This window comes from Aethalodelphis obliquidens, unplaced genomic scaffold, assembly GCF_003676395.1.
Source record: "Aethalodelphis obliquidens isolate GAN/ISIS:26980383/991018 unplaced genomic scaffold, ASM367639v1 scaffold26, whole genome shotgun sequence".
NCBI lineage: Eukaryota > Metazoa > Chordata > Mammalia > Artiodactyla > Delphinidae > Aethalodelphis > Aethalodelphis obliquidens.
The window spans coordinates 18,672,313-18,693,467 of NW_020837970.1; the positions used below are offsets into that span (position 1 = coordinate 18,672,313).

A 21,155-nucleotide genomic window follows, 5' to 3' on the forward strand; every position below is an offset into this window, starting at 1 on the left:
TTAAGGCTGCTTTGCATCCTTAGGAGATTCAGAGGAGAGCAGGGGCGGACCCTTTGTGCCCAAAGATAACTAGAGCCAGGAAATCAGTCCAGGCACTTCCCCGCCCCCTGGTGGTGAACAGAGAACACAAGCAGGCCAGAGGAGCCTGGCCCAGCGCAGGGTGGGACAGGTTACGGGAGATGAGGTGGGGAAGCAGTGATTCTGTGCATCGGAACCGACTGGGCGGTTGCTACGGGCACTGTCTCTGACCTGTCAGCAGTTCAAGGTCTGATGATGACCTTCAGGTAAATGCTGTCATGATCAGTGGGCCCCGAGATGCAGTGGTGGAGGCTGGGGATCAGCACATCCCACCACTTGATCAGGCCACACTGATTTTTTTAATTGTAAAAATAACATTAAAGAAAATGTTTACGAGACGAGTAAGAAATCATAGACCTTTACTGCTTTAATACAAGTGTTTTCATGGTCTCTTCCTTCATTGACTTGAGACTTACAACTTAGTGTCTGATCTTTTTATCCCAAACAATAGCAATATTCCAGTTATGATCAGAAAGGAAGCAGGGGCACTTGAAGTATAGCAGCATTTCTGCAGGTCCTTGCCTGGGACTACCCCAAAGGCTTCTCCGGGTAATAGAGAGTAAGGGTGCTGCTTTGGTGGGTACAGATGGTAGAGCCTTAGCTCATGTCTCTCCAGGCCAGAGCCCTGGGCTCGGCTTATCTGGGCTGTGTGAATACCCCTTCCCTAGAGGATTCTGCAGGTAGAAGGTACCCAACCTGCCCCTATGGTAACAGTGCAAGAAGGCCAGGCTGGTGTATGTCCAACCAAGTCCCCAAAGGAGCATGATCAAGGGACTGAAGGATGCTATTTAAGGACCACATTTTACTGAGATCCCTTCTCAGGCCTGCCTTCCCCAAGTTTCTGTATCCACTAGATTGGAAACTTTCTGAAAGAAATGCCTGGGACCTCTCCTTTGTCCTTGCAGCCCAGGACCAGGTAGAAGAAAAAAACAATGGTCAAAGAAATCCTCATCTAAAACAGCTGCTGTCCACTACTGCCCAGCCTCTGGGCTGCACTGTCACTGGTGAACATGAAACCACTAGGGGGAAGTCTGGGTCCACGATGAGCCAGTTCCTCCTACGGAAAACTGGTCAACTTGTGCAAAGACACTCTTCCAGAGCCACATGCCCACCTCTTGGTCCCCCAGGGGCTTCCCTGTCATGGTCTCAGCTGCGCCATCAATTCTCTGAGAAGATGCTACTGGACTGAAAATGGGCGGGAGGAGGGGTGGAAGTTGCTGCCATTTTGGGGAGTTGAACAGGGCCTCTGGGGACTAAGTTCTTCAAATTCTTGGCACCTACCACAGTGCCAAGACCATAGTATGTGTTCAGTCTTTAATAATGGTTGCATGCAGTTGAAGTAACAAGAAACGCAAAGCAGAAGAGAAGCTCTAGGGGAGGGAAGTTTGTGAGTATGCATTGGGGAGGGGCTATTCTGTGACCAGGTTGGGGCTGGAGCCCCTGCTGCTTCCCAGAACTTCTTTGGTCCCCTATGGTGTCTTCTGTCTACAGAAGCCTTGGAGGTCTAAGTGATGAGTCTAAGGATGGGGTATGTGTCTGGACTATGTGTGGGGTTGGAGAGGCATCATAACTCAGGTGGAGCAGGACAGCACAAAGGCTACAGGTTTCATTCCCAGCTCTCAACTTATAAGATCCCTCCAGGGGCAGATACTGAGCCCAACCTGGCTGGGGCCCTGCTGAGCCCTATCACCCTCAGGGGCAGGCGGCCAGTTCTGGCAGCTCCCTTACCCGAGGGCCACTCACATTTTTTTTCACACAGGTAATCCACATTCATTATAGAAAAACACCACATCACTCTTTATTGGACACCAGCACCAACACCAGCCCCCTTGTCTCCAGGCACACAGGCACGTAGGCAAGGGGCCCCGTCCCCTGGGGGGGGCGGTACAGTGGAAGCCTGGCCCCGCTACCGCTCTCCTAGGGCCAGCACCCTCCTCGGTGCCTGGGGTACTTGCTCAGGTTTGTTCAAACTCCACGTCACAGTAGCCTACGCTGAGGGGCTGGGCCTGGACACCCCGCCTGCGAGAGGACGTAAAGAAACAGGGCGAGATGAGCCCCTCGGAAGGGGGTCGGTCTTGGGCCCCAGCAACACCTTCTCTACCACAACCAATGGTCTCCCCTTCCCCCAGTTCAGTGGATTTCAATCCGCCACTAGACACCAACATTCCTTGGGGGGGGGGTCTCACTTCCAGAGATTCTTGCTTGGGGTGGGGCCGTGTGTTGGCAAGAATCTGCAATCTGAACAGGTGCCCCAGGTGATTCTGATACAGGGACACCCCGGAACCTTGAGGAACACCTCTGTATTTCTAACTTGCCTGTTTCTGTGCCCCAGCTCCAAATAACTCAGTCTCTTTAGAAAAAAGCTGGATGCCTAAGGGGTGCCCAGTGCTCCTGGCCCACGGAGGCCCCATTAATGGCTCTAAAACTCTGTAAATGTGGTGAGGGGGGGAACCGAGGCACTGTCCAGCCCACGCACTGGGTGTGGACATGAAATCCCATCCTTAGGTCTCAGCCTCACAAGTTCCAGGACCTGACCAATCTCCTTAGGGTACCTCTAGGCATGCCTCCTTTATTACCCAAATAAGTTATGTGCTCAGAGATGGTAAGGAACTAGCTCAAAGTCGCCCAGTAAATTACAGACAGTTGAGGTTTAGACCCCACCATGCTTGGCTCTCAGCCTGGGACTCCCCTCTCTACTAGGCTATTTCCCCTAGGGCCTCAAGACCTAGTAAGTGAATGAATCAGGGAAATGACCATCTTACGCAGGCCCATCCTAACAGGGGCACAGGTGTCATGAGAACCCATAAAATCATGGCCATGGCTACGAGCGCAGACTCTGAAGTCAGCCTGGTTCATATCCTGGTTCTGAGCAACTTTGGGCAAGTTACTTAACTGCTCTGTGCGTCAGCTGCCTACCTCTGAAATGGGGATAAAACTACATCCCCCTCATAGGGTTATGGTAAAGATTCAATGAAGCAATGCTGGCAGAGGGCTGAGCGCACGGCTTGCCCCACACAGTATGCCCCTGCAAGTGTTAGCTATTATCAGTATTCTTTTCCTGTCAGTAGGGGTCCTCAGCCCCCAACCTGCCCATGGCCTGCGTACCTCAGCAGCTCACAGCGGAAGTGTGCCAAACGTTTATAGGCAAAGTCCAGGTTGGTCAGCATCTTGTTGCTCCACAGCCTCTCGGCAACAGCCCCTGCTCTAGGCCTGCAGGAAAGGGGACATGCACCAGGTTGGGCCCTGGATCCCTGGCAAGGGTGCTGGACACCCACAGCCTCTTGTTTAGGTACCCTGGACTAGCTCGGGGCCAAGAGACGTGATCAACACCTTAATCAGAGTGACAGCCGGCTGGAGGGCTCACAGGGACTTCTAGGGCCCAGCTCCATCTTCAGCAAAATGGGGATCGTGATCCCATCTCCTCCTCTCCCAAACACATGGGAACCAGAGTACGTCTTAAAGGCGTCGTGAACACGGATACAACAGTGGCCGAGCAGCTGTTCTCAAAATGTAAACTCTATACACCCAACCAGACTTGGTGAGGGGCTGCAGCCTCTGAGGAGACAGCATAGAGGAGTCTTATCACAGGGCCATGCACTTCAGGGTTGGATCCTGGGCAAGCCATCCCGAAAGCAACATTCTTTCAACATGTTCTCCAGGACTCCTCATCTCTATCTGTGAAATGGGGACAACAGTCTCCATCCGACACATCTATGGGCTGGAGGAGTAAATACGCAAGTCAGGCGGGAGGTGACTTACATACAAACAGGGGCAACACTGCGATGCCCCTTCTCTCCCAGGCCTGAAAGGAGGGTGCTCAGCTGGGTGAGGCTGGACGGGATTGAGCCTGTGAGGGAGAACCCACGCCCACAGGCCCAACCCTCCACGTCCCCAGGTAGCCCTTACCAGAGCCTGGGGACCAGGTTTGTGCTGTCCACATACTCTCCCCACATACAGGCCTCTCCGCCGATCACCAGAGCCTTCTGCTCAGGGCTACCTGAGGGAAAACAAGCAACCACAGGCCTCTACCGCCTTCCCAACATGGCCCACTCCTCAGATAGGTCATTTCGTCTCTTGACCCGCAATGTCCAGCCCAGAATCTCCTGCCTCCCGCCCTGTATCCCATTCAACCGCCTTTGGCAGCAAGGAGAGCTCCCTGTTTACCTTCAAATGCCAGTGGCTCCACCATGTAGATATTCTTCCAGTCAGGGCCATAAGTTATGTGGTTCAGGTACCAGGGGGCAGAGAGCAGGGCCCGGAAGCCGGCACTGGTGACCAGTTCCATCTCCTTCGTGTACCTTACAGGCATCTTTTCTCGCCATACCTGGATGACTGTGTCTGGCTGAACCTGTCAGGAAAGGTCAAAGGGCAGTAGGAGATTCCCGGGCCACAGTGTTATGCAAGCAACCCAGGCCAAGGGGTGTGTGTTCCCTCTGCTCCCCAGCAGCAAAGCATTTCTCTGTGACTCCTAATAACTGAGTTTCTAGCCCAGTGCAGAGGCCGAGGGTCCCACAGGCCCTAGGAGAGCTCCCTGCTGCCTCTCCCCCAGTCCTTCTGCAGCTTCCCTGTCTACACTGAGATAGTAACACCAGCTGTGAGCTAAGGGAGAAAAGCAGTGGGGCCCAGGAGACTCAACAGATCAGGAGCTACCATGTCCAAGCATCTCCAGATGCTTCTGAGGACGGGACGAGGTTCCTGCAGAGCCCCTGACGTGGCAGGAAGCTGGGATCTTAGTGCTCAACAATGAAGGAGAAGGTAGCCCTGCTCGCAGACCTGGAAGATCCTAGTCTATGACACAGGCAGGAAAACCCAACCCATCATGCCAGTCTCAGGAATCCCAAGTAACCTAGCAGCAGAAATAACTCGTTCAGTTCACAGTGAGGGAAGACAGATGGAGGCCCTGATACCCACACCCAGGGCTCAGACCTCTGTACCCGCACAGGAGCAGGGAAGGGATGGGAGACCAATGGGAGGCACCGAGGGTGGCCCCTTCTCTCTGCCCCTGGCTCACCTTTACTTTATTATCAAACACCTCCTGCCACACCACGTAGCCCTTGCCATAGGCAGAGACGATGTCCAGCAGCCTTAAAGAGTAAAGGGAATGTCTGCTCAGTTCAGACAGGCTCTGTGCTACAGGTGCCAGTGCCCTGGGGGCTGAGCCTGCTTAGGGGCCCATTCCTGACTGACCAGGTGGGAATCAACCACTCCAACGAAAGGACATGACAAAGGACCCCTTCAGGGGCCCAGAGAGTGGTCCAGCAGGTCCTGGTCCTGCTATGGAAAGTGAGGACTTCACAGGAGTTGACCCCCAGGGACCCTGCCCTCCCCCCCTCCTTCCTCACGTCTGGATGTAGAAGGACTCCAGCTTCTTGAAGTCGTCACCAAAGCCTTTCTTCTTCATAAAGGCCTGGATATCTGGGTTGGACTTCCTGAATCCCAAAAGAAAATGAAGATTAATTCTTTTGACATCCTCAAAGCCCAGAGCTTGGGGATGTATCACCTGGCCTCCCACAACTCCTTTTTTTCACCTGAAAAACCAATCGACTGAGGATCTCAAGAGGCCACAAATTTGGGAGGTGTGGCTAAACAAAGTTAAATGACGGGGGCCACTGACATAGGCTGAGAAAGGCTGAGTCTGGATCTGAAGAGCTTCAAGTTCACCCTCAAAGAGAACACATATCAATCTCTCTGGGCTATGACACGTGGTTCTGAGGTCTAGGCTTGGGGCTCCGGCACACTGGATTCTGTCTTCTGTCTCTTACCTCCCACACCCTGGGCACAGTCTGCTTTTCCCTTAGTATTTATTCTTTATTCCAGTTGGATACAAGCATTGCTGTCTGTCACCCATTGCAGCTCCCTTACCCCACAAGGTCTACATTTTGTTTTTCCCCTCCTCCACTCTTTCCTCAGATCCAGCGCTAGTGCCCACTTCGCCAAGAAGCCCCTGAGCCTCTTTTGAGCTAAGCAGATCTGAGGGTTGGAAGCTTACAATGTAATACTAACTAGACACTGTCATATATTAGCCTCAAATTCATATGTGTCCTGTCTCTTCAACCAGACTATTTTAAGCTGCCAAAAGCAGGGATTGTTTTTCTCTATCCTGATTTTCCCAAGACAATTCTGTGCCCAGAGCTGGTTTTTCTGTAAATATCTCAAGGCTATGACAAGAGGAAAGGAGAGTTTTACATTCACAGCCTTGCCAAAATCAGGTAGGGCCTCTCTGTAGGTGGAGAGAGAAAAGGCCAAAGACCTGAGCCATCAGGATGGAGACAGATGAGGAACACCTGAGACAGGTAGCTTCTCACGGGCTAACCTCTACTCTGAGTAGGCAGTTCATCAGGCCAGGATGGGAAGGTCACAGGGCTCATACCAGCAGGTGAAGTCAACCTCATCTCCTCCAAGGTGAAGATAAAAATCTGGGAAGACAGAGCTGATCTCCAAGAAGAACGTGCTCATGAACTCATAGGTATTGTTGAGAGCGGGATTCACTGGCCCAAAGGTGCCAGAAGGGTGAGACCCAGAGTAGCAAGGAGTTAATAATCCAGGGACACCTAAGGCAATAGAGAACCTCACACTAGTGTCACAAATACACAGACCCCACATACAGTCATATACATGATGACAATCACGTTCAGACATTACATGCACACAGACAGGAACACTCAGGCATTCACAGACACTGGTAATTATGAGCATTTAGTGACAATCAAAGAAATACAAGTATGTCCACAATCCTACACAGACAACTGTCACACACATACTCCTGCCTTGACACACTCTTCCAGCAGGGGTCACCCTTGGTCCCAAAATTTGCCCTCACATAGCCTATGGGCAGAAAAGCAGAGAGCCTGATCCAGCAAAACTGGCAAAATCTTTCTTCCACGCTAGGGCACAACAACCTACAAGGGCATCATGAGGCAAGGACGTCTGAGAAGAATTTGCCCTTGTTATTTATTTATTTGGCTGCATTGGGTCTTTGTTGCTGTGCACAGGCTTTCTCTAGTTGCAGAGAACAGGGGCTACTCTTTGTTGCGGTGCATGGGCTTCTCATTACGGTGGCTTCTCTTGTTGCAGAGCACAGGCTCTAGGTGCACGGGCTTCAGCAGTTGTGGCTCGCGGGCTCTAGGGCACAGGATCAGTAGTTGTGGCGCACGGGCTTAGTTGCTCCGCGGCATGTGGGATCTTCCTGGACCAGGGCTCGAACCCGTGTCCCCTGCGTCGGCAGGCGGATTCTTAACCACTGAGCCACCAGGGAAGTCCCCGCCCATATTTTAATAGTCAGAAGCGGCCTCCTTCACCCAAAGTAAATTCTGCCTATCTAAATTCCCAGTGGAAAAAGTTGATGGAAAACATTCTTCCAGAGACCAAGGCTGAGGCATGCTACATCCAAGAGCCAATATCCTAAAGTCCCGTTGAGGGGAATCAGTAGCCTCCCTCCACCTCCAGACATTATTCTTACCTGGTCCCCATGACAGAGTGTGGCCGGGAGTGTCGAACTCTGCCAACACACGGATACCCCGAAGCCGCGCATATTCAATCACCTCCTTCACATCCTGTGCTGTGTAGATGTGGGTGGCAGGGTTGTAGGACCCCTGGAAGGTACAGAACACCATTCAGGACCTCATTTCCTGAAGGCTGGCAGAGGAAAGGATACTCAAAATGCCTTCTGGACTCCCCTGGATATCAGAAAATCTACCAAGAGCCCTTTGGTATCAGGGGTCTTCAAGGAACTTTATCATAATTTCCCACAAGCTGTCACATCTACTATCTTATCTCAGTGCCGTGATGCCAGTGAGATGAATAAGGTAGTCATTATGCCCAGCTAACCAAATATAGATAAATAAAAAGAAGATGGGACCAGGAGAGATTCTCTCCTGAAGGTCACAGAGCAAATTAATGGTGTAGTTTGGACCTGAACTCAGGTCTCCTGACTCCAAATCCAGTGCCTGCCCCCTATATGTCAGTGTGTCCCTAAAACTGGCTGGTTAGGAGGAGAGCTGGTGTCCTTGCCAGCAGGGCGCCATAGCCAGGTTCAGACTTCAAGCCATCAACTTGGTCTGGGCGAAATTAAGGCATACCTTTTTGGTGAGGTTTGGAAAAGTGAAGCTCTCATATGGGAAGGAAGGGTCATCGACCAGATGCCAGTGGAACACGTTGAATTTATTGTACGCCATGACATCCTGTAGGTCAGAGCACGCACAGTTAACTCAGCACAACTTCTCCGGCTTCAGCCCCAAGCTTGGCAGGCTGCTCCACACACGTTAACAGGCTCGACCTGCCCAGCTTCCTGCTAAGTGTTCACGGGTTCTCCCTATCAAACCTTCGCATCGGGTTGCGCCTGGCATGGAGGGAAGGGGAAGACCCTGCACATGCAAAGATGGCCGACAGAAGTAGTATCTCCTCTTTGGGGGATGAGTTATGGTCACATCGAGAGGAGGGCTGCAGCTCCGTGGTACCCTGGGGTCTTCAGAAAGCCCCACAATACCCTGAAAACTAATATTTCCTCCTGCCATTTGTTTTGGGTTGTCTGACTAGTGTTTATCCAGACGGTGAGGTCTGTTGTGAATTTAGTAGCCCCATGATCCATAAATCTCAGATGCCAAAACTGGTGGATGTGTCCACGTCTTTGGTTCCATCAGGAGAGCAAAGGAAAAGTTAGACACGTGAGCTAGATCAGCAACTGTCAGGTCAGACTGCCCATCAAATTCAAGACAGTGAGGACCATCCCCAGCTAAGGCTTTTGGACATCTCTTTCCTATGACTTTATACTAACTAAAGTTAGCTCTGCTTAGTCAATTCCCCAAACCACTTCCTGCATCGCTGGAGATAGCCTGGACATTGGTCCTCAGTAGCCAAATGGGGTAGGTTTAAATCACTCTTGTTATTTTTTTGAATCTTAGAGCAGGTCATCTTTTACATTTTTCCCGGGAGCTCACTAAGTTATGCACATTCTCTCTGTAACTCTTTAAGAATATGGCACCTGATCTATCTGTTGTCCCATTACCCCAGAACCCTGAGGGCAAAGAAGGCCTTAAGGCCTGGTTACCAGAGTGTCCAGGATGCTAGCCAGTGGCAGGTAATGGCGAGACGTATCCAACAACAAGCCCCGGTGAGGGAAGCGGGGGAAGTCCTCAATCTCCGTCTTGTTGATGTAGAACTGTGTGGACCAAACACTGAACATGTTAAGATTCAAAGGAAATTCACCAGTGGGGTGGAGGGGGATGAGAAAAGTCTTCCAAGATCCCTGAAAAGCCAACCTGTGACTATTCTGCAGGGTAACTGTCTCCACAAACACCGCACACCTCTACCTCAATGACCATAAGCAGGTACCTGTCCAGAGAGCAACTGTCCCATGCCAGCCAAATACAGGTGTCCCACATACCACTCAGCCCACACATTCCAAATTTTCACTGACTGTTAATATTTTCTTCAAAGCAGTGTGGTCTCAAGGTCATGTCTAAACAATGACTCAGGGAAACTAAGTTATACCCCAACTGGCAAAATCTACCAAACCAGTTTCCATCCATATCTCCTTGAATACTCTTTTTTGGGGCCATCTTAAGCCACCAGGACTCTGTTTAAGGTAAAATAAGATATTTCCAGGACTCTCAACATTGGGAGCAAACCCCAGAGATTTTGTGTGTGTGTGTGTGTGTGTGTGTGTGTCCCAGAGATTTAAAAGGAGCCCTTTTTGAGGGCCCACACTCACCGTGCCCTCAGGAGATCTCCAAATAAGCTGGCTAAAAGTCTCCAGACCTGCAGGGAAGTAGAGAGGCAGATGGAAAGACTTAGGGAGGTGGGTAAAGAGTTGGAACCATTTGGAAGGTTCCCACGTGGCACGGCACAGTGCTTGGGCACACAGTGAAAGGGGATCTAGTGTAGGCTTGATGGTTCTCAACAGTTACGAAAAGGGGATAGTAGGAAGCCAGTCTCTATTTTTACTCTGTATTTTATTTGGGGAGGTGGCAGCGTGAGGGGTTTTTGTGCCCCTCGTAGCAATACACTAACCCACATGCCTCTTATCTATACTTCCTAAGCCTTGAATTTACAAAGATATTAAGAAGAGAGGCCAAGATGTGTGCCCATGAGGACAGACGCAGGGACAGGCCAGCTCACAAGGGGTTAAAGCTTTCCATGGATAATACCCATCAGGAGCTAAGGGAGCTGAGAAAAAGGGGCCCCCAATCTGCTGCCCCTTCACTTCTCCCAGACTGAATTGTGAGAATGTGATCATTGACTTGAGTTTCATAAACTCAGTCAGAAACTTGTGGGTCCACAGCTGGACTTAGAAGACAAAGAAGCCTCCACTTTTCCTCTTCAGAGCCTGAGAAGAGAACCAGCTATAGGGAGCTGAGGTGTGGCAGGCAGCAACTGCCCCAGAAGACTGGACACAGACTCCTAGATTCCAGCAAAGCCCAAGGGCAGGCATGCTGAGTCCAGAGCACTAGATGTTCTCAACAGCTGGGGCCTCACTTCTGAAAATCCAGCAGAAGCCCTGTGAAGGATTCCCAGAATCCTAAGTTTTCAGAATTTAAGAATTTGTGAGACTTTCATGGTCACTCAGTAGCTCATTTGAGGCAGACTTCCAGTGTACCATCTGGGCTTCTCTCCAGTCTGACTCTGACGCCTAGCACTCGGGGTCCCAGATCTCCCCTACCTTAACCTGCCTAATAGTTAACACCCACACAAAAGCTACAAGAGGTAGAAAGGGGAGTTGGCATGCTGTTTCTCCAAAACACAGGGGAGGGGAGGAGAAGCTGGGGAACAAAGACAAACCAAAACAACGTTTGGAGTTCAGTGAGAATTTCTCTCATCGTTCACCAGCAGACCTTTTACCAAAAGCGGTCAGAGTTGTTTGGCTAAGTCTGTATCTAGGGACCGAATACCTTTTCAGTAAGCCCAGAAGAAGGGCAGGGGGGCCTATCACCCGTTAGCTAGCAAAGTTCTCATTTTCTCCCCAAATAATAGAGTTCTACATATTTTACCACTCTTTACCTCTTTTTTGACATTTATCTATTCCTTTTGATCTAGTTTTTAAAGAACCTTTCCGATCATGTGTCTGAAAGGAGAGCTGAACAAGCAGTGCTTGTGGCAGAGTGGGCCTCTCTCCCCAGCTGCCTGCCCCCTGCTTCCCCAGAGCACCTGCCCAGGGGAGTGGCTGCCCCCGCACAGGCTGACACCTGTCAACTTCTGGAGACAGCGGTAAGAATACTCCCTTCAGGGAGCTGGGGAAATACTCCAACTGGTCCATAAAGCAAGCTTCCTAAGGTGGGGGTGTTCGCTGGGCCCCTAGTCCTGCCCCCTACCCCACCAGGGTCGACCTTCCCACATCATCCTTCTCTCTCTCCCAGTGTCAGCCCCATCTTGTTACCTCGGAGGGCGCCCCAGACAGTCTCTGAGAGGAGGAAACACTGCTCATCATTTACGGTCAGGGTGTCTGAAATGATAGAAATGACCCCATTTGGTTAAGGATTTCTACCCTCAGATTACAATCACATGTTCTGTGCAAATCCTTGGATTAGAAAATAACAACAAGAGAACAGTATGGAGGTTCCTTAAAAAACTAAAAATAGAATTACCATATGATCCAGCAATCCCACTACTGGGCATATACCCAGAGAAAACCATAATTCAAAAAGACACATGCACCCCAATGTTCACTGCAGCACTATTTACAATACCCAGGTCATGGAAGCAACCTAAGTGTCCATCGACAGATGAATGGATAAAGAAGATGTGGTATAGATATACTATGGAATATCACTCAGCCATAAAAAGAATGAAATTGGGTCATTTGTAGAGACATGAATGGACCTAGAGACTGTCATATAGAGTGAAGTAAGTCAGAAAGAGAAAAAACAAATATCGTATATTAACACATATATGTGGAATCTAGAAAAATGGTACAGATGAACCAGTTTGCAAGGCAGAAATAGAGACACAGATGTAGAGGACAAATGTATGGACACCAAGGGGGGAAAGCAGGGAGGGGTGGTGGTGGTGGTGGTGGGATGAACTGGGAGATTGGGATTAACATATATACACTAATACGTATAAAATAGATGAATAAGAACCTGCTGTATAAAAAAATAAAATAAAATTCAAAAAAAAAAAAAGATAAGCTGTCACCCATGTGGATTTTTCCGTTATATATGGATAGTTCTCTTTCATTTAGGAATAAAAATGCAATATATTATAAAACAAAAAATAACAACAAGGGACTTCCCTGGTGGTCCAGTGGGTAAGATTCCACACTTCCACTGCAGGGGGCGTGGGTCTGATCCCCGGTCGGGGAACTACGATCCCTTATGCCACACGGTGCGGCCAAAAAAAAAAAAAAAAAAAAAAAACCTAACATTTTTTTTTTCTTTCAAAGGGGAGGCGTTCCCTGAGCAAGCAAGGCTGCACTCAGGCCTGGGGCCACAGTGGGAGGGTGGTCACCCAGTGGCTCCGAGGCCCTGGAAGACAGTGTGTGAGGAGGGGCAGGCAGGTACAGATTCCTCTACAAAGCACCACCCACCCTGTGGGTCAGTTTCCCCACCGGAAACATAATTCCTGCCAGGCTTTAGCTCCAAGTATGAAGGGGAGAGGGATGCTTGGAGGTGTGAGTCCAGGTTACGACATTCCCAGAGCCTTTGAAATCACCCTCCTGTCCTTTTGTCTCCAAGCTTCAGCTACTCCATCAGGAATGTAAGGAAGAAGCCAAGACCTGAATGTTCGCTTTGCAGACTGAGACGTCCCCAAATGCCGCTGCTCAGGGAAGTCGGGTGGCAGCCACAGAACCAACGCCTTGACTTCATCTTGGTTCAAACGGCCGAAAACTCCTTCTCTTCCCAGGGTAGGGTCTCTTAGAGCAAATCAGCAAAGTGTACAAGTTCCTAAAATGCCAGTGGGATTATATTCAGTCCAGAAGGCAGGTGTCCTGTGGGACTCAGTGAATAGCCAGTGTGATGTTCACAGCCAACTGTCAGATGCTGGTTAGACTGCATAGGAAAAATTCACCTTTGACCGCTCTGGGCACTTGGTGAGCCCTGGTCCCCACACTCATGGAGGGCTCCAGGCGTAGCATCCACAACTTAGGCCAGGCCATCTGGAGTTACAGCTCCAGACAAGTGCTCTTTCTCTTCTCAAACAGGGAACAAGGCGGTACTTACAATTCTCCACAGACTCCAAAGAAGGAAACTGGTCACATCCAGGAGTGACAACAAGGATAACCAACGAATTCTTCTCTGACATATGCCATTTTCCTGCAAGGACAGGATGAACTCAGTGAGGCTGACCTGCCACCAGAAACAACAGGCAAAACTAAGGCCCTACAGAAGGGTTGCTGGCTCTGGTCCCTTCAGCTTGTGTGCCTGTGGTAAGGGGGAGGGGACGGATCTGCCCTTGGCACTGCCTAGTCATCTGTTCAACTTGGTCACTTTGGTCGTGCTCCGCTCTCCCCAGTAACCCGCCTGGCCCGTGTATGACTGACCTGGCAGCAGCTCTGTAACCGGGCTCTCTGTTTCTGACTTGTAGAGGCCAAGCACATGATTCCAAGACCTCAACAACTGCTTCTGAACTAAAGGTGGCTCTAGAGTACTGCTAGTCAAAGTGTGGTCTGCAGATTAGCTGCTGATCTGCAGACGGTGTTACTGGTGGGTCACCAGATAGGAAGCTTACATGACTCCAGAATGTGAGGCAACTATGTCAGGGCAAACACACTGTTTAGGTCTAACAATTTTTCATAACAAGGCTATCTTGTTGAAGGGAACAGTTTTACGTTCTGGTGCATATGCTTCTCATCTCATTGCAGACGGGCACTTGAAGTAGCACTGCTCTGGAGGGCTCCAGATGAAAGCTTCCAACTTTGTAAAGGCTCAGGAGCTAATGTGAGCAGATGAAGCAGATGACAGGAGGATCTCCTATGCAAAGGAGGCCTGAGATGACCTAGTGGGCACTCCAGCAAAGGCACGTGGCCACCAGCCCATCCTGCTTCCTTCCTTCCTCTTCCCAAACAGGTTCTCTGTCCAAGGCAGACTTCTTCCCAACAGCGGAAAGCCACCCAGTAGGAGACAACTATATACTATCTAATATCGTTAAACAGATCCCAGTCTACGCAGGAAAAGAAAAAAAAAAAAAGCCAAAACACGAATGTACTGTCTCTTCCCACCCTCCCACTGGTGCTTCTCCATGACCTTCAGGGTGGTTCTGATGGTACCACTCCAAGCCCGAGCCTCAGTGAACCCCCACTCTCTTATTCTTTTTCTGGAGCCACATTCATCCCCACTGGCGCCTCAACATCCCTGACTTCCTATGGAACTATAAAGTCAGGGGTAGGATGGCCTGGCAAAAAGCAGGGAGAGAGGATTCAAAACCAAACTGGCAGAAGGGACCCGGGAGCCTTGAACCATCTCAAGGAAGCCTGCTCAAATCTCCTGATCACGACACCACGTGGCTGCATCTTGGCTTTCAGGCCGGCCAGGAAGCAAGCCAACCAGGGGCCCTTTCCCACCATAATGAGCAAACATATGCTTTCCCCTGCCTGTAAATACCCTGTTGCCCCACACCAATACCTGCTTAAACCCTGGAGGCAGAAGAGAATTTGAGGCTATTCTGGGACGGGCCAACTCACAGCTCCATTCTAAACCCTGAAGACTCATCCCCACAACACAGGAGGACAACCAGACTTTCAGGGCAGAGAGCATGCTCAAAGCAGAATGTGCAGGGCCATCCCAAGCTCTCTAAGCAGACAGGCCATCTCTACAAACCCCAAAGACCAAGGAGGACTTCACTGAGAGGCAGGCGTGAAGAAAACTATAAAAGAATATCCCCTCCTTCAACCACGGCCTCATCCCTTGTCTCCTTATCCCCACCTGACCCCACACATTGTGGAGCCCCAATATCATTGTGTGGAGAGCTCATGTGCACATCTACCCAGGCGGGCATGCAAAAGAGGACAAAAGTCCTGAGCTGTATAGTCTTAATCCTCTGGACCTCAGTCTACCAAACTGAGGAGAAATCACAACTATTCATATGCAACTGCCACGGTCACTGTCCTGATGACGAGAGAGGCTGCACAAACACCAGGTTTATCTGAACTTACTTAGAAGACAAGAAAACATCTAACTGCTGTTGTTATTATATTTTTGTTTTTCTAAAACACACCTATACTCCATTCTCTAAATCCATGGTCTTTTAGTGGGGAAGGTCCCAGACTCCTTTGAAGATCTGACAAAAATGAAAGGATTTTTCCCCTAGAACAATGCCCTTAATTTAAGGGCTCATCCCTCCACCCCTGACCACCAATCTCATGGTGAAGAAGCCCCGTCCTAAGTGCTCTCAGTGACTCACGTGGGTTTGGGCTGATAAAGAAGACACAGAGTCATGGCTGCTGCTTAAACAAGCTCTGAGGAGGAAGGACCAGGGGACGCAGTGATGTGAGAGCTGACAAAACAGGAGGGACACTGGGTCATTTAAAGGATGTAAATAGAGACCATCATTGTGGTTTTCCGCCTCCAAGTTGCCACTCTGAAGAGAACAGGAAATAGGCAGGGGACAAGCCAGCCGCCTCTACAAACACCCACACACCCTGCGCTGGGAAGAACTGAGGTGTGGGAAGCAGGGTCTGGCAAAGAGCCTGCTCACCAGCGATCGCACGGGAACGCTTGCAATGAGCCCGGGTGGGACAGCAGGAAATTCTGAAGCCTCAAGTGCTCAGGAAGCAGCATGGAAAACAGAGCACTGAGCTGGGAGATCAGGAAGGGTTAGTTCTGGTTCTGCCCCTGCCGCTGCCAAGCAGAGCGAGTCTCGGGGCTCCCACTTCCTCCCTGATAAACAATGGCAGGGTGGGACCAGGTCCCAGCTGCTCCTCAGAGCCCATACTTCGTGATTCCACAGACAGATCACATACTCCGGGGTCCCATTCTAGACCACTGCTCCCATCTCTGCAGCTCCCTCATCCCCCATGCTTTCATGGAAGCCTGCTCTTTTCTTTGGGTTCACTGAAAAGTTTGTATTTTTTTTAATTTAAGAAGTTAAAAAAATTCAAACAGCCCAGAAGTGTTTACAGCAAAAAGAAAAAAAAGGTTATCTTTGGCACCCCTCTTGTTCTCTGAAGAGATAACCACGGTTAGTCTTCTACCCTTGTGCCCCCTTTTTAGCACAATTTAGCCTTATTCATCACAGGTCAGCTCTGGATGTGGAACTCGAGAACAAGGGAATCCTAGACCCTTTTACTACCAAAATCCCGCTGTTGAACTTTGTCCAGATGCCAGTACTATGATCCTTCCATTCCCTTTCTGTTCTCAATCCTCTCCCATCCTCACTTCCTTCACTGCTGCCCTAGATGTGGTGACCCATCACCTCAAACACAATCTAGCCAATACTCACAACAGCCTGTCCCTGTCTTCGGTTGCACACAGTGGGCAAAACCCTCAACCTGGATCAATCTAACATCTGCCTTCCGTGCACCTATCCTGGTCTCTCATCTTGGCTGGGCCCTTGATGCCAATCGTGAAAATCTGCTTCTCCACCACTGCTTTCTTCTATTCTCTGCAACAGCTATTTCAGACTGGTACCACTTTCTTCAAGTCCATAACTGGATCACAACCTCCTTTACTCTCAGCTGACAATCAGCAATCATCCACCTCTACCTTCCCTGCTCCTCCCTGACAAAAATACCTGCAACTCACACCTGGTCTTTACCTTCTCCTTTTCCTACCTTGGTGGAAGGGGCTTCCCTTCACCTGTGCTCTGCAACTCTCCTCAGGCTCCTCTTGTATAAGTTATCTCCCTTTCCCCCCAAATCTTCAAATTATTTCTTTTCGCTGATTCTCTCCCATCAGCATTAAAATCTTTGCAAGTCTTCCTAGTCTTGACTCCAGGTCATCTCAAACAGTCACTCTTTCTCTCTCCTTCCAGTTACAAAAGAAACTCTAGAGGAAATGGAGCCTGAGCAGTTCAGTGCTGAATTTCAAAGTCAGACAGATCTGGGTTCAAATTTGGGTTCTAACACTTCCTAGCTGTGGGACCCTGAGCAAGTTATTTCCCCTCTGAGCTGGAGGTTCTTCATCTGGTGATCATGACAGTACCTACCCCATTGGGCTGTTGAGAAGATTAAATGAGTTAAAGCGTGTGAAGTGCTTAGCTCAGTGCCCAGCACACGAGAGGTGCTCATGAAGTTGGCCATCCTTAGTCCTCTCTTTGTAGCCACTTCCTGACCTGCTTTCTACTCCTCAGTCCACTATAATCTGGCTTCCTTCACCATCACTCCTTTGAAAATGCCTTCACCAAGGGCCTGTAGTTCTGCAGCTAAATTCAAGGGATCCTTTTCAACAAATTCATTCATTCATTCAAGTTATTTACTGAGCGCTTACTATGAGCCAGGCTATTCTGTGCTGGGGACACAACAGTGATCAAAACACACAAAAATCCCTGCTGTTCAGAGGCAGCACGGTACTAACACTTTCAGGACCTCTTGGCAGCATCAGACAGCAGACAGCCCTGACCTTCTTGAAACTAAACTCCCTTAGCTTAAGGGACACTGCTCTGTCTTGGTTTTCCTTCTAACTCCTTGAACATGCTTCCTCATTCTCCTTTTCCTTCACCCACCCCCACGTGCTGGTATCCCCAGGGTTCCAGACTTCTCTTTTTCTCCTCACTTTATACGCTCTCCGGACAATGTCATCCACTCCCATGGTAGACTGATGATTCTCAGACCTACCTTTCCATGCCAGCTCTTCTGGAGCTCTAGAGTCATACAGTACCTCCACTCAAATGTCTCAAAAGCACTTCAAATCTTAAATACGGAATTGAACTAACTCTTCATTCCTCTTCCTGGCTGACCTTCTCTCTCAGTTTGATAACAGCACCATCTACTGATTTACCCAGACCAGAAACCTCTTCCTTCTCCCATCCTTCTGAGTAGAGCGCAAGTTTATTCACTCATACTTATTGACTGTCTATGTGCCAAACCCTGTGCTAAGCACTGAGATTACAGCAGTTAAGAAGAAAGACCCAACTAAGTGTTATAACTACAGAATCCTTCCTGGCTCTTGACGTCACCACCATCTTCCCACCCACATTGGGTCAATGCCTTAATTTAGCCTCTTGTGAATTTTCACCTGGACTGTAAAAAAATCTCCCAGTTGCTCTCCCTGCCTCCATATATATCCCATTTCCATCTCTTATCCTTTGTGATCTTTTAATATGAAAATCTCTGCTCAAAAGCCTACAATGGTTCCCCACAGCTCTCAGGATAAAGTGCAGAATCTGCTGGATGATTATACGAACTCGACCCTCATCTTTCTCTGCTCCTGTGGGGGAACTCTCACACGAGCACGATGAACTCTTTACAGAACTCTGAAAATGCCACATTTTCTCCCTCTTTTTCTCTGCATGTATTGCTTCCTCCAATTGAAACAAACTTTTCATTGCCTCCACATCTCACCTGATTAAGAAACAGCTCTGCTTTTCCTTTTCTAAAACTTTCTATCAGTCCCCCACCCTTTCCTAAGAGACCTTCCTATGTGATCATGAAGCAACATATACACACATTTTTCATAAAAGATATCTTAATATAGGCTGTTTATTTGTCTGTCTCCTCCCCAAGGCTGTGATTTCCTCAACAGCAGGGACCTATCTCAGTGTCTTTGTATTCCCAGTGCCTGACACACGGTAGTCATTCAATAAATGTTTGCTGGAAAAAAAATGAATGACGCTAGAACTTTTAAATGCATATTTAATGCTGCATATCATAATGATTGTGCTATACAATAATCAGGTATAAATGGCAAACAGTTAATGTAGAGATTACTTTTATACACCCAAACCTAGTATTTCTGAAGTTCTGGGACTGGGGTGGGGAATAGTAAAAAGACACTCAGACATCCAGAAAGAGCCTTTTCAGACACTGCTCTGAAGACTCCTAGGTCCACAGATCCGAAGATTCAGGTCTTTCTACTTCTCTGGAAGGGAGAACTCATTCCTGCAACAGGGTACCCAGAAGCCACGTCTTTACCTCAGTGCATAATAGCCTGTCCCTCGACCCACCCTGCTCCTCTGTGAATCAAAACATTTCCACCATATCAGTGTGTTTAATTCACAGAATCTCAGCAGCATAAAGAAAACACCACTCACTTTGGTTATAAAGTGGCATGTGGTTTGGCTTCTGGTGTGGAAACTAGGGAAGTCAACCCAGCCTTTGGCACATCCCACTCTTTCAGGTCTATCCTGCCCCGCAGTCCTGGCACTCTCCTCACTGGGGCCAACGCTGGTTCTCCACGCCTACTTTGCCCCCACCCCTCCCCCTCCCCCTCCTCGCCACTCCCAGCTTCATATGCGTGGCCTCTAGGCTTCCTCGCCCTGTACTTGGCCTAATGAGAGCCCTTGGAATCATTCATTTCCCACTCATTCCAACCACGATACATGGAGCACTTACTGTGCATCAGGACCTGTTCTAGGTGCTGGGGCAGTTAAAAGGAAAAACAAGCCCTGGTCCCTGCCCTTGAGGAGCTCACAGTCTAGTGGGAGAGACGAATATAAACAACAATTACAAAACAGTGTGATAAAGGCTACAGTAGATATTATAGCTGCCTCTTTCCGGAGGCAGAGAGGGAGACTTAACCTTGGAAGGGGACCTACGAGCAGGACCTTGAACCCTGAGTTGGTGTTTGCCAGCTACCAAGAGGGGAAAAGGTATTCCAAGCCTGGGAAGCAGCTGATACACAAGAGCATTGGTGTGTCTAGGGAAGAGGCAAGACCACCCCTGTCAGACTTCTCCCTGTAGAGTGGGAGTCTGAGAATCCAACTGCCCTGAGCCTGGAGCCCCTCCATAGTGCTGCTGGATTCAGTCTGGACCATGGTGCCTCTTCCCACAAGTCCTAAGATTCTTCACCCACCAGAGACTACTAATACCTACTCAGAAATATTGATACAATCCATCTAGCCCATAGGTGAATCCTGAATATTCTCCTTTCTGTCTTCTTTTGTAAAAGTTGTAGTTAAAAGTTTTCTCTTTTCCTTTACTTTTAAAACTTAATCTGGGGGGCTTCCCTCGTGGCGCAGAGGTTAAGAATCTGCCTGCCAATGCAGGGAACACAGGTTCGAGCCCTGGTCCCGGAAGATGCCACATGCTGTGGAGCAACTAAGCCTGTGTGCCACAACTACTGAGCCTGCGCTCTAGAGCCTTCGAGCCACAGCTACTGAGCTCATGTGCCACAACTACTGAGCCTGCGCTCTAGAGCCTTTGAGCCACAGCTACTGAGCTCACGTGCCACAACTACTGAAGCCCGCGTGCCTAGAGCCCGTGCTCCGCAGCTAGAGAAGCTACGACAATGAGAAGCCCGCGCACCGCAACGAAGAGTAGCCCCCACTCACCGCAACTAGAGAAAGCCCATGCACAGCAACGAAGACCCAATACAGCCAAAAATAAAAATAAATAAATAAATAAATTTATTTAAAAAAAAAAGGTGAAAATCCTAACTTCTTTCTCTTTGTGGACATTTGGGAATGCTTCTAAGTTTTCAATATTATAAACAATGCTCTAGTAAATATTCATATATATATTCTTTGTTAAAGCAGTTGTGAGAGATTTTGGTAGGAAAATTCCTAGAGATGGAAATTCTAGGCCAAAAATATTAAAGTTTTTAGTTTTGATGCTGCCAATTACTCTTCCAAATTACTGTACTAGTTTATCTGAGCCAAAATATATGGGCCCATCTTTTCGTCCTTCCAAAACTAGACTACATCACTTCTTTTTCATCTGTGCCAGCCTGATTGATAAAGAAATACAGCATTGTTTTAATTTGTATTTCTTTAATAATGATTGAATTTGAGCATTGCTTTGTCTTTACTGGTCATATTCTTTGTACTTTTTTTTTCCAACAGAAACATTTTTTTAATTGAAGTACAGTTGATTTACAATGTGCTAATTTCTGCTGTACATCAAAATGACTCAGTTATACACATATATATATGTACATTCTTTTTTTTACATTCTTTCCCATTATGGTTTATCCCAAGAGATTGGATATAGTTCCCTGTGCTATACAGTAGAACCTTGTTTATCCATTCCATATGTAATATCCAAACATATG

The 21,155-nt window shown here is 48.8% G+C and overlaps 1 protein-coding gene across 6 annotated transcripts in view; it reads right to left on the reverse strand.

The window, feature by feature from the left end:
* Positions 1-1,847: 1,847 nt before the first annotated feature.
* The window catches only part of HEXA (hexosaminidase subunit alpha), a 34,159-nt gene continuing 14,851 nt past the window's right edge, over positions 1,848-21,155 (reverse strand). For 3 of the 6 annotated variants that reach the window (XM_027123531.1, XM_027123534.1, XM_027123533.1), the window contains 13 exons: positions 13,233-13,325; positions 11,450-11,515; positions 9,788-9,834; positions 9,125-9,235; positions 8,157-8,258; positions 7,538-7,670; positions 6,449-6,629; positions 5,421-5,507; positions 5,090-5,162; positions 4,243-4,426; positions 3,985-4,075; positions 3,184-3,288; positions 1,848-2,097 (listed from right to left, as the gene is read on the reverse strand). In XM_027123531.1, coding sequence (XP_026979332.1) covers positions 2,034-2,097; positions 3,184-3,288; positions 3,985-4,075; positions 4,243-4,426; positions 5,090-5,162; positions 5,421-5,507; positions 6,449-6,629; positions 7,538-7,670; positions 8,157-8,258; positions 9,125-9,235; positions 9,788-9,834; positions 11,450-11,515; positions 13,233-13,325 — 1,337 coding nt within the window. In that variant the 3' untranslated portion in view covers positions 1,848-2,033. Of the gene's footprint in view, positions 2,098-3,183; positions 3,289-3,984; positions 4,076-4,242; positions 4,427-5,089; positions 5,163-5,420; positions 5,508-6,448; positions 6,630-7,537; positions 7,671-8,156; positions 8,259-9,124; positions 9,236-9,787; positions 9,835-11,449; positions 11,516-12,787; positions 13,162-13,232; positions 13,326-21,155 lie in introns of those variants that run through there. The other 3 variants (XM_027123536.1, XR_003436456.1, XM_027123532.1) reach the window with 3 other exon arrangements.